Source organism: Bos taurus, chromosome X (assembly GCF_002263795.3).
Source record: "Bos taurus isolate L1 Dominette 01449 registration number 42190680 breed Hereford chromosome X, ARS-UCD2.0, whole genome shotgun sequence".
Taxonomy (NCBI): Eukaryota; Metazoa; Chordata; class Mammalia; order Artiodactyla; family Bovidae; genus Bos; species Bos taurus.
This window is the reverse complement of record NC_037357.1, coordinates 96,051,593-96,068,270: the sequence shown is the minus strand read 5'-3', so window position 1 is coordinate 96,068,270 and position 16,678 is coordinate 96,051,593. Positions and strand designations below refer to the sequence as shown.

The 16,678-nt window shown below is 37.5% G+C and overlaps 2 protein-coding genes across 2 annotated transcripts in view; both read right to left on the bottom strand.

Annotated features, from left to right (window-relative positions):
* The window catches only part of ASB12 (ankyrin repeat and SOCS box containing 12), a 45,632-nt gene extending 36,290 nt beyond the window's left edge, over window positions 1-9,342 (bottom strand). The window contains exon 1 of the mRNA XM_059883500.1: window positions 9,263-9,342. The gene's annotated coding sequence lies outside the window, so the exon portion shown is untranslated. The remainder of the gene's footprint in view (window positions 1-9,262) is intronic.
* The window catches only part of MTMR8 (myotubularin related protein 8), a 285,490-nt gene continuing 270,502 nt past the window's right edge, over window positions 1,691-16,678 (bottom strand). The window contains exons 13-14 of the mRNA XM_059883794.1: window positions 9,263-9,389; window positions 1,691-6,807 (exon numbers count right to left, since the gene is read on the bottom strand). Coding sequence (XP_059739777.1) covers window positions 6,343-6,807; window positions 9,263-9,389 — 592 coding nt within the window. The 3' untranslated portion in view covers window positions 1,691-6,342. The remainder of the gene's footprint in view (window positions 6,808-9,262; window positions 9,390-16,678) is intronic.

Genomic DNA, 16,678 nt, shown 5'->3' with positions numbered 1-16,678 from the left:
GGAAATAGTCAATCAAGTCCAGGAAGTACAGAGAGTCCCAGGCAGAATAAACCCAAGGAGTAACATACCAAGACATAGTAAGCAAACTGACAAAAATTAAAGACATATTCTGTATGTCTGTTCCTCCATTGATGAATAGTACTTCTAAAGATGCCTGATTGATACAGTGAAAAGGACAGTTGCTTCACCATTTCTTTGGTTTGTATGTCTGGCTTAACATGTCCTAAATTTCTATGGCACTCAGTTGGACATTATCAAAGTTAGAGTACATGCATGTGTGCTAAGTCACTTCGGTCAAGTCCAACTCTTTGTAACCCTATGAACTTCCTGCCAGGCTCGTCTGTCCATGGGATTCTCCAGGCAAGAATACTGGAGTGGGTTGCTGTTCCCTCCTCCAGGGGATCTTCCTGACCCAAGGATTGAACCTGCATTTTCTGTGGCTCCTGCACTGCAGTAGGATTCTTTACCTTTGAGCCACTAGGAAAGCCCCATAGTTAAGAGGTCTAGAACTAAAGCAGCTTTTTATTCTTGGATAAATTCTCTTCATCTTAATGAATGCCCAAATAACCTGTTCAACCAGATGCTACTAAAGTTACAGTAAACACATACACATATACAAACTCTGAGTTACATTCTAAAAAACTGAATTTGTTATCTGTTCCTAAGCCTGATACACTGTTAACTAGAATATAGGACATGCTCTATTTCAAAACAAGGGGAAAAATTTAGGATACATGCTCTGTACCATCTATTGACATTTGCAAAATATGGAAACAACCCTGTCAGCAAATGTGAGGTTGGAGACATAGAAAGACTTTATGTGAACTGGTGTGGCCAACTGAATGTGAGGTGGGATCAGAGATGTGAGTCTTTGAACAGTGATCACCTAGTGACTTTGGTGTATATAGTTTCATCTGACTCTGGGAGAGGGCTGTCAAGTGGTGGTTTATCTACAAAGAGGCAAAGAAGGAACTCAGGACACATAAGCCTTGGAAGCATATTGATGGGAGAGGATACCACCTACCATCCTTTACCCTTTAAAAGAAAAGAAAACCCAGGACCACATACCCTAGAAGTGCAAATTGTTGAGACACAGAAAATACACAGAGCATTCTAAAGGAAAACAATTCTACCAGTGTAAAATATAACTTTAAAAGAAAATATGCCAGCCATAATACTAACTGGAAAAGAGGACCTAATTTGGACCTTATTGGAGCACATTCAATCTTAATTAATTGGCATGCTGGTCATCCTGGACTGCCATATGCTCCTTTTGATTAACTGGACAGATGTATTTCTGTACCTTCTCTTTCCTCCTCCTTTTCTTCTACCTTCTCCACAACTGGTATTCTATAAAGGCTAGTGTACAGCTCTCTAAGAGTCAAAGTCATGAAAATGGTTGAAAGGCAACAAAGCTTTGGAAGAGAAAGAGGCTTTTAGGTAACCCCCAAAGCTTTAGAAAATGCCCCAGCAAGACACATGGGCATAAATTAGATAGCTTTCAAAGAGTACTTGCCTTTTGTGAAGACAAGTCACAATCACAGAGCATGTAACACACTTCTACTTGCACTGACATCGAAAGGAGACATGAGCTGCTGTGATTGGTGATGAAATCAATACTTCTCATTTAAGAGGAAGGCAAAGACTGTCAAATGTCATAGCCAGGGAATTAGAGAAGACATGTTCTGTATGGCTTGAAAATCATTTTTTTTTTTTTTTTTTTTGGCCTTGAAAAAGCTTCTATTGCTGCCATCAAATGCTGTAAAAACAGAACTTCCTCCAAAAGGGCAACAAACTAAGAGCCCTTTATGACCCCAAATCTTTTCTCTTATCCTTTTCCTATTTGGTTTCATCTAACAGCTGTCATCTCTTTACATTATATTAAAAAAAGTAACCTCATAGGAAAAAATTTAAGGCTTAATCCATTTCTAATTTTTCTTTTGAAATGTCTATATAAAATGTCAGGTCTAGATTTGGCACTTAGAAGACAGTAACCAGATTTGGTTATAATCATATCTGCGTGAATCATACATAGAATTCTGGGAAGGAGAGGCCTGAGGGTGGGGGAATGATTTGGTACAACAGACATCATTAAATCATTTACTTTGGAAATTGAGAGAGAAAGTGAGAACAATCTTCCTAGGAAGAAACCAATCTGAAATATAATATTCCCCTTTTGAGACAACTTTATCTTTTCTCACACACCTGTTTTTTAAAAAAAGCCACTTTATAAAATGTTCTCATAGAAAGATTTCCCAGTGGTATATCAACGCTTAATAGCATCAAGAAAAGGTGTTATGTGTTAATAAAAATCACTATGTAACAAAGATCTGATATAGTTATTAAACTTCTCTTTCTGCTAAATTCAGGCCAAGCTTAAATATTTACAAATTTTATTTGAAAACATCTCTTAAAAAGACTCTGATTCCTTCTTGTTCAAAGTGCTCAAGGAAAGATTTTACTTTCAGTGAAGTTTGAGGTGTGTCTCAGAAAAAAATATGCCGATGCATGTTAACAGGCATGACAACTATGTTGGTAGTAATTGAACACAGTTTCTAGGGTGACTTTCCAAAAGATACCTGTGCCTAATACATGTACCATAAGCTTTCTAGTCTTGCCAAATTAGTGCTAAATAAATCTTCATGCTTTCTTTCATACAGCAAACCCCAGCCTTAAATTTTTTCTTTAAAAACTTGGACTATTAACTGTTACTTAGGTTTGTTATTTAGGATTGTTTTACTTATTACCATGAGGAATCTGTTATTCTATAAACTAATAATTAATGAATTTTTAAAACAAAGTGTTCATGTAAAATCTGAGAATGGCCACACTCCCAGGCACAAAGACTGTTTCAGGCTTGGAAAAGATAAGCAGTGACCCCAGACCTGTGAAAACTGTATAGGAAACAGGCAGGTGTCAGGTTCATGCATAAGACAGTGGCAGGTGGTTAAATGCCTTCCTAATTAAATGGGCAGTCACACAAGAATGGAATTTTCTGCTCAGGGAACTGGAATGGTAGGGCAGTAGTGGAGGGAGTCACATTTCTGTAACAGCATAGATGCTATATGAGGATATGAAATTAAAGCCATTAATAGATGATCTTTTCTAGTACACTCAGTAACTTTCCTTCAGGACTCTCCCCTCTATTGCTAGGCTCTTAACTACAGATAGCTACTGGGTTTTTACCAGTGCATAAATATCTGGATTCTACTGAACATTTTTCCTTCCTTAGATTTTCAAATCCAACTGTAAAACAGTAGGTATTAGGTGTTGAGAGTAAATAGGGGATTTTTGCAAGGTTTTCCTTAGTTCTATGTATGTCATATACAAGTAATATAGGACATATTAAGGAATAAACATAATAACCACCAAACAAGTTGACTGGAAACACTGTGTTTTTCTTCATCACTTCTCAGTTTAGAATTGTATTGAAAAAAACTCGTCACTAATAATTAATTTTGTTTTGGATCTAAGAAATAAAGTTTGGTACTATGTACATCCTTGTACAGGTCTGTAGAAATAAATATGAGACTTTAACTTTTATAGGATTTGCAAAAGTTATTTGCCTTTTTCTTTTTTATAGAAAACTCTTAACACACTATTGGAAATATCATGCTAGTTAATGGACTATAAAATTCAGATTGAGATGTGGGAGAAAGTCTTTGGTATAAAGCAAAATCCAGAATAAACTCACTTGTGGCAGATGATTGGTATTGTCATTGTCTTTGACATCTTTCTTATTGTCAATGTCTTTGGCATCCTCCTTCACAGAGCCAGAGTTAGATGGAGCTTCCAGATCAAAATGACTTGCACAAATCCCATTTTTTTCAATAAGTAACAAGTCAAATGACAACTGGCAACATCTGATGATTTATGTTATATAAGCCAAAGATCCCTGGGCTTCCCTGGTACCTCAGTCGGTAAAGAATCTGCCTGCAATGCAGGAGACCTAGGTTCGATCCCTGAGTTGGGAAGGTCCCCTGGAGGAGGGCATGGCAACCCACTCTAGTATATCTTGCCTGAAGAATCCCCATGGACAGAGGACCCTGGCAGGCAGCAGTCCATGGGGTCGCAAACAGTCAGATATGACTGAGCAATTAAGAACATAAGTGAAAGATCAACTAGTGGAAAGAGGGGGATCAGAGAAGATACGATAGGAAATCACATTGATGTTTTAACATTAAAGGAAGAAGGCAGCTATCAAGAAGAGGTAAGTAGAAAAATGGCTCCTATTTACATATAAAAAAAGACAACCAAAATGACTTAGAGTTCTTCTTCTAAGTAGGGCTATTTTTTTGTCCATAGTTTAGCTCTTCTCTGCTACTTCTAACACTTTGATTAAAAGGCCTATCTTTCTTATACTTTTCAATTTGTTAATGTGGTGTATTACATTGAGATTTGTGGATATTGAAGAATCCTTGCATCCCTGGGATAAAGCCCACTTGGTCATGGTGTATGATCTTTTTAATGTGTTGTTGGATTCTGATTGCTAGAATTTTGTTAAGGATTTTTGCATCTATGTTCATCAGTGATATTGGCCTGTAGTTTTCTTTTTTTGTGGCATCTTTGTCAGGTTTTGGTATTAGGGTGATGGTGGTCTCATAGAATGAGTTTGGAAGTTTAACTTACTCTGCAATTTTCTGGAAGAGTTAGTAACTAATGAGGTGATCCTTTAGAGATATCTGTATTTACAAATGGATGTGATAGTAACAGAGATGGCTCTTTCACTAAGAATCTCAGGGTTTTTTTTTTTTTTTTTAGCTTAAACCAAATACATGGTATACAAAATAGACATCCTGGGTGAATATATGGATTCTACTGCCAAAGGAAATTCTGAAAGTGCTGACAATATATTGCATGACCCAAACTATGCAAGGCTTATCCTACTCCGACATGTGGAAGTGGGTAAACTATGACTGTATATCCAATAGGAAAGTGTACAGCAAGTGTATCAACCCCAAATTGGGGAAAGTTTAGTTTCCCCTTCCCCTGGAGTAGCTGGGCATGCTTTAAGAACAGACTTTTTTCAAAAGTCTACATTAGTACAAGATGTTAAGCCTACCAGATTTTAAAAGTAGTGCCAATTATGTCTAAAAATCCACAAACTAATGTGATCTTTAGGGAAGTAAAACCACGGATCTTCATAAAAATGCCTAAGAAGAGGGACTTCCCTGGCAGTCCAATGATTAAGATTCCATGGTTCTACTGCACAGGGAATGGGTTCAATCCCTGTACAGAGAACTAAGATTCCACAGGCCATGTGGTATGGCCAAAAAAACAAAAAACAAAAAACAAGAAGAGTCCTATTTTAGGAAAACTTAGGTGGGCACACATGCCATGTATAAGCCAGGGTCTAAAGCACTAAGATTTTCAGTTGTCTCCTGAACTGATGTTGAAAATGCTATTGATCAACATTATTAATTCAGACCCCACTGTTTTGGAATTGATCATTTTAGAATGTAGTGGATTCAAGTTTATTGATGGGCTATCTATAAAAAAGGGAGTTGGCTAAGTGAGTATTATAAGACCTAGCTAGGGAACGAACTGGGAAAATTTTCCTTATATGTTCTAAATCACCAAGTACCCATGTACCATTTTGATTTATTCTCAGGCAAATGTTGGGGGTCTCTACTGGCAATAATGTGAGTTTACATTGTATGACTATATATATACCTTCAAGTAAAATTTTCTTTCAAGTCATTCTGCAATTCAGTTACCTTTGCACATACCATCCCTTCAGCAGGGTCTTAATTCTTCAGTATGACAATATTTCTACTTGTTCTTGTGCTAGAATAGTAAGGGTGGAAAAGTAAGGGAGACTGACCTTTAAGGAAAATGGAATAATGGAACCAATCTAATATCTCAACTGAAAAGCAAGATATTTTTAAAGTTAAATCCCATTCTAGAACTATAATGTATTCTTTCTTTTGCCTATATTCTAGGCTGCTTGACATGCATATGTTGTTTGTTCTTGTTGTTTAGTTGCTAAGTCATGTCTGACTCTTGCGACCCTATGTTCTGGAGCCCATCAGGCTCCTTTGTCCATGGGATTTCTCAGGCAAGAATACTGGAGTGGGTTGCCATTTCCTTCTCCAGAGGATCTTCCCAATCCAGGGATCGAACCCATGTCTCCTGCATCGGCAGGTGGATTCATTACCACTGAGCCACCAGGGAAGCCCTGAGGTACATACACTGATTGCTTAACTAGTTAAGGCCCTAAATCCCCTTCTAGAATCTTAAGCCTCAGCCATTTAATCCAGTTAGAAAAGCAGCAAAGCCTTTTTGAGACAAGGATCACTGTGGGTGTTGTAGGTACAACTCACATGGAAACAGATGAATAGCTCACTGTTGCTTAGAGAAGCCTGTCTTGGTGCTGGCCTTAGATAGCCCTATGTCTTCAGAGATGCCCATGATCCCAGAGAAGCTCATGGTCTCAGAAATGCTGGTGTCTTCATAGAAGCCCATAGTCTCAGTGGTGCCCATGTTGTCAGAGATGCCCAAGAACCCAGAGATGCCTGTGTCTCCAGAGAAGCCCACATCCCTAGAAATGTTTATGGCCCTAAGGTTGCCCATGATCCCATAATAGTCATGGTGGAGGTCTGCACACTGACTTTTTACTTGATCCATCTGAACTAGAGGGCCTCCTTCTCTAGAAAGAGTGCCATTCTCCATCAAGGTATTCAGGTCTCCATTGGTACCCATAAAACAGACAGGATTTGTCAAAGGAGTTCCCAGGTGCTGAGATAATAAATGCCCTAATTGAGAGCAGGTACAGACTTCTGGTGGCTCATCATGGGCTTTCAGTTTCTGTCATGGGAGCAAGGAATGGTTGAAAAGAATTAGAAACTGGAATAAAACTAGGCAAATATCATACTGACATATAGGGATCCTGTCAGCTGTCACTTATATGGTAGCCAATGACTTTTTGCCCCCTCCTCATCCTCAAATATCTTTTATTCATCACTTAACATAGTGCTTTAAAAGCCCTACCACTAAATATCCTCAAAGGTCTTGTATCTATAAAAGTTCCCTTTTCTGATAAATGCTATTTTATTACTGAGAACAGGGAGGGCAAGGGAAAGGATCACTAACATTTATTGATTACTTCCATGTGCCAACCACTATAGTATTTCATTTTATGCTTAAGTCCTATTAGTTAAGTATTAGCTATATTTTACAGATGAGGAAACTGAGGTTCAGAGAATTTAAATAAGTTCACCCAAATTCACACATTTAAGAAGTGGCAGAGCTGGGATCTGACCCTGCCTCCACTTAATGCCAAAGTCTATGACCTGTCTACTACTTCATGCTGTCTCCAATGGATATTTTCACTTTCAGGGATAACATAATGATTCACTGATATTTTACAACAGTGATTCTTAGCTTTCTTGGGAGGTCACTGACACCTTTGAAAATCTGGAGAAAAGGATGAACCTTCTTCTCAGGAGAAAAGGATGAACCTTCTTCTCAGGAGAAAAGGATGAACCTTCTCAGAAAATCACATGAAGGCATAAATGAGTGAATGAGATGGCACACAAACAGTTTTTAGGGATAATTTCAGGGGTTTCACAGATCCCTTGAAGGTCATCTGTGGATGTCTATGGGTTTATGGACTCCAGTTAAGAGCTCCTGCCTTAGGGATAAGCATACCATCCTTATTTTCCTGGAACTCACAAAATTATACACACACACATACACACACATATACAGTGATAACACTTGGAGAAAGAAACTGACTGCATAGGTGGCTGGGAGAGTTTTTTAAACATTTCATTTTGTACACTTTTGTATTGTGCATATTCTAACTTTATATTTGTATTGCCTTTTAAAAAACATCAACAGGGTATCTGTAATATAATATGGGCTGCTTTTGTTTTTCTTCTCTGTATTAAAAAAGGAATGTTAATAATAGTTATTGTCTTTTTTGCTTTCTTTTTCTTTAATTGGAGGATAATTGCTTTAAAATATTGTATTGGTTATTTTAAAAGGAAGCCTTACTTACTTTTTAACTTTAGAATCAGAGAGTGATATGATTCTATTAACAGAATGAATCTGATTCTCTTAGGAATTAAACAGGAATAAATAAAAGGGCTAGGTTTATAAAAGGGGAACTGCTCTGGAGACCCTGTGGAGAAGGTTGCTAAAAGGTAAAAGAGGAGTCAGGAGAAAGGTTCCTTACTTCTCAATTCTGCCTAGGGCTTCTTTCCTGGGACTGCTTGTTTCCTTTATTTCCTGATTTTAAGTCATATTTCAGTTTTCTTCCTTCCCCTCCCTCTTCTTCATCTTTTTTTTTTTTTTAATGGAACTAAGTAACTGACTGTTGCTTTTCAAGAGGACATTCAAAAGTTTAAGATTTGATGCAACCACAATACATTTATTTAAAAAATAAAAGGATATTTGTTTACTTACAGGGAGCAGCAGAAATGCTATGACTTATCTGGTGGAAAGGAGGTTCACATCCAGTTCCTAAGCAGCACACCCTTTCTAAGAATTCTTTTCTAAGAAGTATCCCTCCCCTTTACTTCAAACATACCCTAGGGACCTCTGGATTCCAGAAGCAGCTCAGCATTTTCCATTTTTTTTTTTTTTTTTGGAAAAGAAATCCCTGTTGACTTGTTCAACTCTAATTAAAAACAAGTGTGTGACTTTGGTTTTTTTGGTATCATAAAGGAAATCAACACATAATCATATCCTAAAGCAAAAGAACCATTCAACGAACAAAGTTTATCATATGCATGGGAAAGAAATCAGATTTTTTAAAAGGTTTTGATTGTTGGAAATAGCAATGCCATTGTTCTCATTAGTACACCCAAGAAGTTATACTTATTTTCTTGATGGATAACAAATACCTGCATTATTTCCCTGAAACTCCCTCTTGCTCCTCCTCATAATTCCATCCAGATCCAAAAAGGGAACAAATTGGCTTAACTATCTGACTGTGATATTTACCATTTAATATGGGAGGTTACGGAGAAGGCAATGGCAACCCACTCCAGTACTCTTGCCTGGAAAATCGCATGGGCGGAGGAGCCTGGTAGGCTGCAGTCCATGGGGTCGCACAGAGTCGGACACGACTGAAGCGACTTAGCAGCAGCATGGGAGGTTAAAAAAAAAAGAAGAGCTGTGCATCACAGGATGCTTGCAAAGCAGAGAGGATAACAAGCCAGCCAGGTAGCTTCTCACAAGTACCAAATCAATTCCAAGTGAGTTAGGACTACTCAGAAGGTGTAAGAGATTCTCTTTTTGAGATTCAACTTTTCACCTTTTCTAGTTTGTGCACATCTGCCTCCAGCATTGATCTCTGCTTCTTAATTTCCAGGAGGCTCTCTAGCATACTCTGCTTGGGCTGCAACCCTTTGTCAAAGCGGTTATACATCCCACACCAGAACCTTGAATAAACAAAAAGAAAAAAAAAAAAGTGGGTTAGTTTAGCTAGAGAAATAGATTATTTATGTTTTGTTCATGTCAAGAAAATATCAGCTTGGTAGGTAGGCAGATCTCAAAAGTAAGGTAACATGATAACATTAAAAACATAGGACATGCTCATAATTTAAAAGTAATGTTCTTAGCAGAAAGATCTCTGCTGAAGACAGGCCACCTAAAGTTGTACTGAGCTCATAGCCACCTCTAACACACACCCCTTGACATACCCTGCCTACCCCAAAGAATAAGACCCAGCTCCACCCACTAGTGGGCAGGCACAAGCCCCAGAATCAACCTCATCCACCAGAGAGCAGACACTAAAAGAAAGAAGAGCTATAGTCCTGCAAGCATACAGAAAGGAAACTACAAACACAGAATATCAGGCAAAATGAGATGGCAAAGAAGTATGTTCCAGACGAAGGAACAAGATAAAACTGCAGAAAAACAACTAGGTCAGGTGGAGGTAGACAATCTACCTAAAATAATTCAGAGTAATGATAGTAAAAGTGTTTCAAAATCTTGGAAAAGGAATGGAAGCAGACTGAGAAGACAAAAGAAATATTTAACAAAGAGCTATAAGATTTAAAGAACAGAGATAAATAATACAATTACTGGGATGCAAAAATATACTAGAAGGAATCAATGGCATAATAAATGAGGTAGAAGAGCTAATGAATGAGCTAGAAAACATTGTGGTGGAAATCACTGCCATGAAACAGAATAAAGAAAAAAGAATGAAAACAAATGAGAACAGTCTCAGAGACCTTTTGGACAATGTTAAAAGCACCAATGTTTACATTATAGGAGTCCTAGGAGGAGAAGAAAGAGAAAAAGAGTCTTAGAAAATATTTGAATAGATAATAGCCAAAAACTTCTCTACCATGAGAAAAGAAACACTCACTCAAGTCCAGGAAGTACAGAGTACCATATGGGATAAACACAAGGAGGAACATGCTGAGACACATATTAATCAAACTGACAAATTAAAAACAAAAAGAAAATATTGAAAGCAACAAGGGAAAAGCAACAGACAACATACATATATACAGCTGATTTTTAAGTAGAAACTGCAGGCCAGAAGCTTGTGGTATGATATATGTAAAGTGATGAAAGGGAAAAACTTCCAAACAAGAATATTCTACCCGGCAAGGCTCTTATTCAGATTTGACAGAGAAATCAAAACCTTTGCAGACAACCAAAGCTAAGAGAATTCAACATCACCAAAAAAGCTTTACAACAGATGATAAAGGAACTTCTCTAGGAAGAAATGAAAAGTCCACAATTAAGACAATAAAATTATAAATGGGAAGGCTCAGTGGTAAAGGCAAACATGAATCTGGTAAAGTTGTAGGATACAAAATTAATACATAGAAGTCTCTTCCATTCATATACACTAACAATGAAAGATCAGAAAGAGAAATTAAGGAAACAATCACATTTATCATCACATCAAAAAGAATGAAATACCTGGGAGGAAACCTACTTAAGGAGGGAAAAGTACTCTGAAAACTATAAGACAATGATGAAAGAAATTGAAGATGACATAGACAGATGGATAGATATGCCATGTTCTTGGGATTGGAGGAATTAAAATTGTGAAAATGACTATACTACCCAAGGCAATCTACAGATTCAAAACAATCCCTTCAAATTACCAATGGCATTTTTCAGAGAGCTACAACAAATTTTTAAAATTTGTATGTAAACATAGAAGACTCCAAATAGCCAAAGAAATCCTGAAATAAACACAGCTGGAGGAATCAGGCTCCCTGACTTCAGACTATACTATGAAGCTACAGTAATCAAGACAGTATGGATCATATTGGCACAAAAACAGAAATATTGATCAGTGGAACAGGATAGAAAACCCAGAGATAAATCCACACACCTATGGTCCACATAACTTTGATAATGAAGCAAGAATATACAATGGAGAAAAGACAGCCTCTTCAATAAGTGGTGCTGTGAAAACTGGACAGCTACATTTAAAAGAATGGAATGAGAACTTTCTCTAACACCATACACAAAAATTAAACTCAAAGTGGATCAAAGACCTAAATTTAAGGCCAGACATTATAAAATAAGAGAAAAACATAGGGAGAACACTCTGACATGAGGTTAGCTCAAGATGGTGGAATAGAAGGAGATGAGAAGATGGTGGAATAGAAGGAGATGAGCTCACACCTTTTTATGAGAACACCAAAATCACAACTATAAACAACCAGCAGCAACAACAACAAACAAATAAACAAATATTGCAACCTATGAAAAAAGATACCCTACATCTGAAGACAAAAAAGTCACACGGAGATGGTAGGAGGGGTGCAATCACAATAAAATCAAATCTCATTCCTGCTGGGTGAGCAACCCACAAACTGCCAAACAATTATAGCACAGAAGATCTCTCACAGGAGTGAAATTTCTGAGCCCAACATCAGACTTCCCAGTATGATGGTCTGGCACTGGGAGAATCCCCCAGAAGATCTGATTCTGAGGGACACTGGGATTTGATCAAGGAATTCCACAGGACTGGGGGAAACAAACTCCACTCTTGGAGGGTGCACAAATGTTCTTGTGTGTACCAGGACACAGGAGAAAATAAGTAGTGACCATATAAGTGACTGGGCCAGACCTACCTGCTAATATTAGAGGATCTCCTGTGGAGGCAGGGGTGGCTGTGGCTCACTCTAGGGACAAAGACACTGGCAGCAGCAGTTCTGGGGAGCACTCATTGGTATGAGCACTCCTGAACATTAGCTTCACCAAACAGCCTGTAGGCTCCAGTGCTAGAATGCTTCAGGCCAAACAACCAACAGGGCAAGAACACAGGCTCACCCATCAGCAGAGAAGTAGCTTAAAGCCTTCCTGAGCACAGCCCTGCAAATCAGAGAGACAAGACCCAGCTCTCCACACCTCTGGGCAGGAACCAGAATATCAAAGCAATATTTTTTTATTTACCTCCTAGAGTAATGAAGATGAAAACAAAAAGTTTTAAAATGGGACTAATTAAAATTAAAAGCTTTTGTACAGCAAAGGAAACCATAAACAAAATGAAAAGGGAACATACAGAATGGGAGTAAATCTTTGTGAGTGACAAGGGATTAATCTCCAAAATATACAAAGAGCTCATGCAGTTCTATGTCACAAAAACAAACAACCCAGTTAAAAAATGGACAGAAGATCTAAATAGACATTTTTTTCAAATAAGACATATACATAGCCAAAAAGTATGTGAAAAAATGCTCAACGTCACTAATTATCAGAGAAATGCCAATCAAAACTACAACGAAGTATCCCCTCACACTGGTCAGAATGGCCATTATTAAAAAGTCTATAAACAACTAATGCTAGAGAGAGTGGGAAGAAAGGGTGCCCTCCTACAGTGTTGATGGAATGTACTGATAAGTTGGAACAACCAGTATGGAGACCAGTATGGAGGTTCATGAAAAAAATTAAATATAGATGTACCATATGATCCAGAAATCCTACTCTCTCTCTCTCTCTCTCTCTCTCTCTCTCTCTCTCTCTATATATATATATATATATATATATATATATATATCTCCAGAGAAAAACACAATTTGAAAAGATACATGCACAGCAATGTTCATTGCAGTGCTATTTACAAAAGTGAAGACATGGAAGCAACCTAAATATCCATTGACAGAGGAATAGATAAAGACATGGTACATATATACAATGGAATATTACTCAGCCATAGAAAGAACAAAATGATGCCACTTGCAGCAACATGGCATAGACCTAGAGATTATCATATTAAGTGAAGTCAGGCAAATACAAATATCATATGAAATCATGCAAGAGCTTCCCAGGTGGCTCAGAAGGTAAAGAAACTGCCTTCAATGCAGGAACCCCAGGTTAAATCCCTGGGTTGGGAAGAACCCCTGGAGAAGGAAATGGCAACCCACTCTAGTGTTCTTGCCTGGAAAATTCCACATACAGAAGAGCCTGGCATTGGGCTACAGTCCATGGGGTTGCAAAGAGTTGGACACAACTGGGCAACTAAAATTAACTCACAGATCTCAGATTTCAAAAACAAATCAAGGTTACCTAAGGGGAAACATGTAAGGGGAGGGATAAATTACGATCCTGGGATTAACATACATAAACAACTATATATAAAATAGGTAACCAACAACAACCTACTGCACAGCACAGGAAACTGTACTCAATATTCTTTAATAATCTATATGAGGGAAGAATCTGAAAAATAAAAAAAATATATGCGTATGCATAACTGAACCACTATGCTGTATACCTGAAACCAATACAACACTGTAAACTAACTATAATTTAAAAAAGGACCTGAATAGACAATTTTTACAAATAAGAGATACATATGGACAATAAGCATACAAAGATATCATCACTAATCATTAGGGTATCACATGCTATCAGGGTAATATTCAAAATCCTTAAAGATAGGCTTCAGCAGTATGTGAACAAAGAACTTTCAGATGTACAAGCTGGATTTAGAGAAGGCAAAGGAATCAGAAATCAAATTGCCAACATCCACCGGATCAAAGCAAAAGCGAGGGAATTCCACAAAAACATCTACTTCTGCTTCATTGACTAAGTGAAAGCCTTTGACTGCATGGATCACAACAAACTCTGGAAAATTCTTAAAGAGATAGGAATACCAGGTCACCTTACCTGTCTCCTGAGAAATCTGTATGCAGGTCAAGAAGCAACAGTTAAAACTGGACATGGAACAACAGATTGGTTCAAAATTGGGAAAGGAATACGTCAAGGCCATATATTATCTTGGGCTCCAAAATCATTGCAGATGGTGACTGCAGCCACGAAATTAAAAGACATTTGCTCCTTGGAAGGAAAGCTATGACAAACCTAGACAGTGTATTAAAAAGCAGAGACATCACTGCTGACAAAGGTCCCTACAGTCAAAGCTATGGTTTTTCCAGTAGTCATGTATGTTTGTGAGAGTTGGACCATAGAGAAGGCTGAGTGCCAAAAAATTGATGCTTTTGAACTGTGGTGTTGGAATCCCTTGGACTGCAAGGAGATCAAACCAGTCAATCCTAAAGGAAATCAACCCTGAATATTCAGTGGAAGGACTGATGCTGAAGTTGAAACTCCAATAATTTGGCCACCTGATGCAAAGAGCTGACTCATTGGAAAAGACCTTGATGCTGGGAAAGACTGAGGGCAGGAGGAGAAGGGGGCAACCGGATAAGATGGTTGGATGGCATCACCGACTCAATGGACTTGAGTTTGAGGAAAGTTCAGGAAATAGTGAAAGACAGGGATGCCTGGCATGGTGCAGTCCATGAAGTCGCAAAGAGTTGGACATGACTTAGTGACTGAACCACAGCAACCCATTAAGTAAATGGAAACTAAAACCATGACATATCATTCATACCCATTAGAATGGCTAGTATTTCAAAACAAGCAAACAAACAAACTATTGGCAAAAATGTGGAGAAATTGGAACTGTTTGTGTCATGGTACAGCTTCTATGGAAAACACAATGGTTATTCCTCAAAAAAATTAAAAATAGATTTACCATATGATCCATTAATTCTACTTTTCAGTATATATCCAAAAGAATTTGAAAAGAGGGCCTCGAAAATAAGCCAATGTTCATAGAAGCATTAATTTCAAGAACCAAAAGGTAGAAGTTATACAGTTGTTTATATACAGGTGAATGAATAAACACAATGTGATATGCAATCAATGAAATTAATTCTACTTTTCAGTATATATCCAAAAGAATTTGAAAAGAGGGCCTCAAAAATAAGCCAGTGTTCACAGAAGCATTAATTTCAAAAACCAAAAGGTAGAAGTTATACAGTTGTTTATATACAGGTGAATGAATAAACACAATGTGATATGCAATCAATGAAATATTACTCAGCCTTAAAAGAGAATGAAAATTCTGACAGAAGTTTCACGTGGATGAACCTTGAGGACATCATACTAAATGAAACAAACCGGGCATGAAAGAACATATAATATATGGTTCCACTCATATGAGGTATGTAGAGTGTTCAGATTCATAGAGACAGAAAGTAGAATGGTAGTTGTTAGGGGATGGAGTGAGAGGGAAATAGAAAACTTAATGGGTACAGATTCAGTTTCATAACATGAAAAATTTCTGGAGACTGATTGAACAATTCAGATATACTTAACATTACTAAAGTGTACACTTAACAATGATCATTGTGCTAAGTCACTTTAGTTGTGTCCGACTCTGTGTGACCCCATGGTCTGTAGACCACCAGGCTCCTCTGTCCATGGGATTCTCCAGGCATGAATACTGGAGTGAGTTGCCATTTTCTTCTCCAGGGGATCTTCCTGACCTAGGGATCAAACTTGCATCTAGTACATCGCCTACACTGGCAACTGGGTTCTTTACTAGTGCTACCTTGGAAACCCCTAAAAATGGTTAAGATGGTAAATTTTGTGCTATGTGTATTTTACCAATTTTAAAAAGGAATAGTAAAGAGTAATCCCCAAAAAGCTGTATCCAGTTTCCTCAATGGATAACTGTAGTATAATATCACAACTAGGCTAATATGATATATTCAAGATAACAATTCCTTTATAAGGAATATTGCTACTGTACTTTTATAGCCACACACAGCTCTGTACCTTCTACCCCTCAACCTTGTCCTTAACCCTTGGTAATCATTATCCTAACCATTTACTATTAATTTTGCCTTTCAAGAAATTTATATAAATGGATACATAAAGTATGTAATATTTTGAGATTAGCTTTAAAATTTAATCCCAATTCTCTGCAAGGTGTTGCATGTATCAATAGTTCATTCTTTACTGCTGAGTAATAATCACTGGCATTGATGTACCAGTTTGTTTACATACGAACAATTTAATTATCGAAGGAAACTTGGGTTGTTTTAAGTTTTTGGCTATTTTGTATAACACTGCTATGAACACTAGTGTATAGGTTTCTTGTGAACAAAATTTTTTATTTGTTTGGGATATATGTCCAGAAGTGCAATTAGTGCAAATGTTAGATCAAATGGTAGTTGCATGTTTAGCTTTTTAGGAAATTTAAAAACTGATTTCCACAGTGATTATACTATTATAGATTGCTGTTATATAAATGAGCCAAAAAAGGCCTCTGCATATGGCTCTATATAGTTTACTTCTTAATAGAAGGCTGGGACCTGTTAGCTGCAAAGCCCATCAGTGCCAAACTCAAAATTTTACCCATCCAGTCATTTTCAACATAGCCCAAATAAGCAGTTTT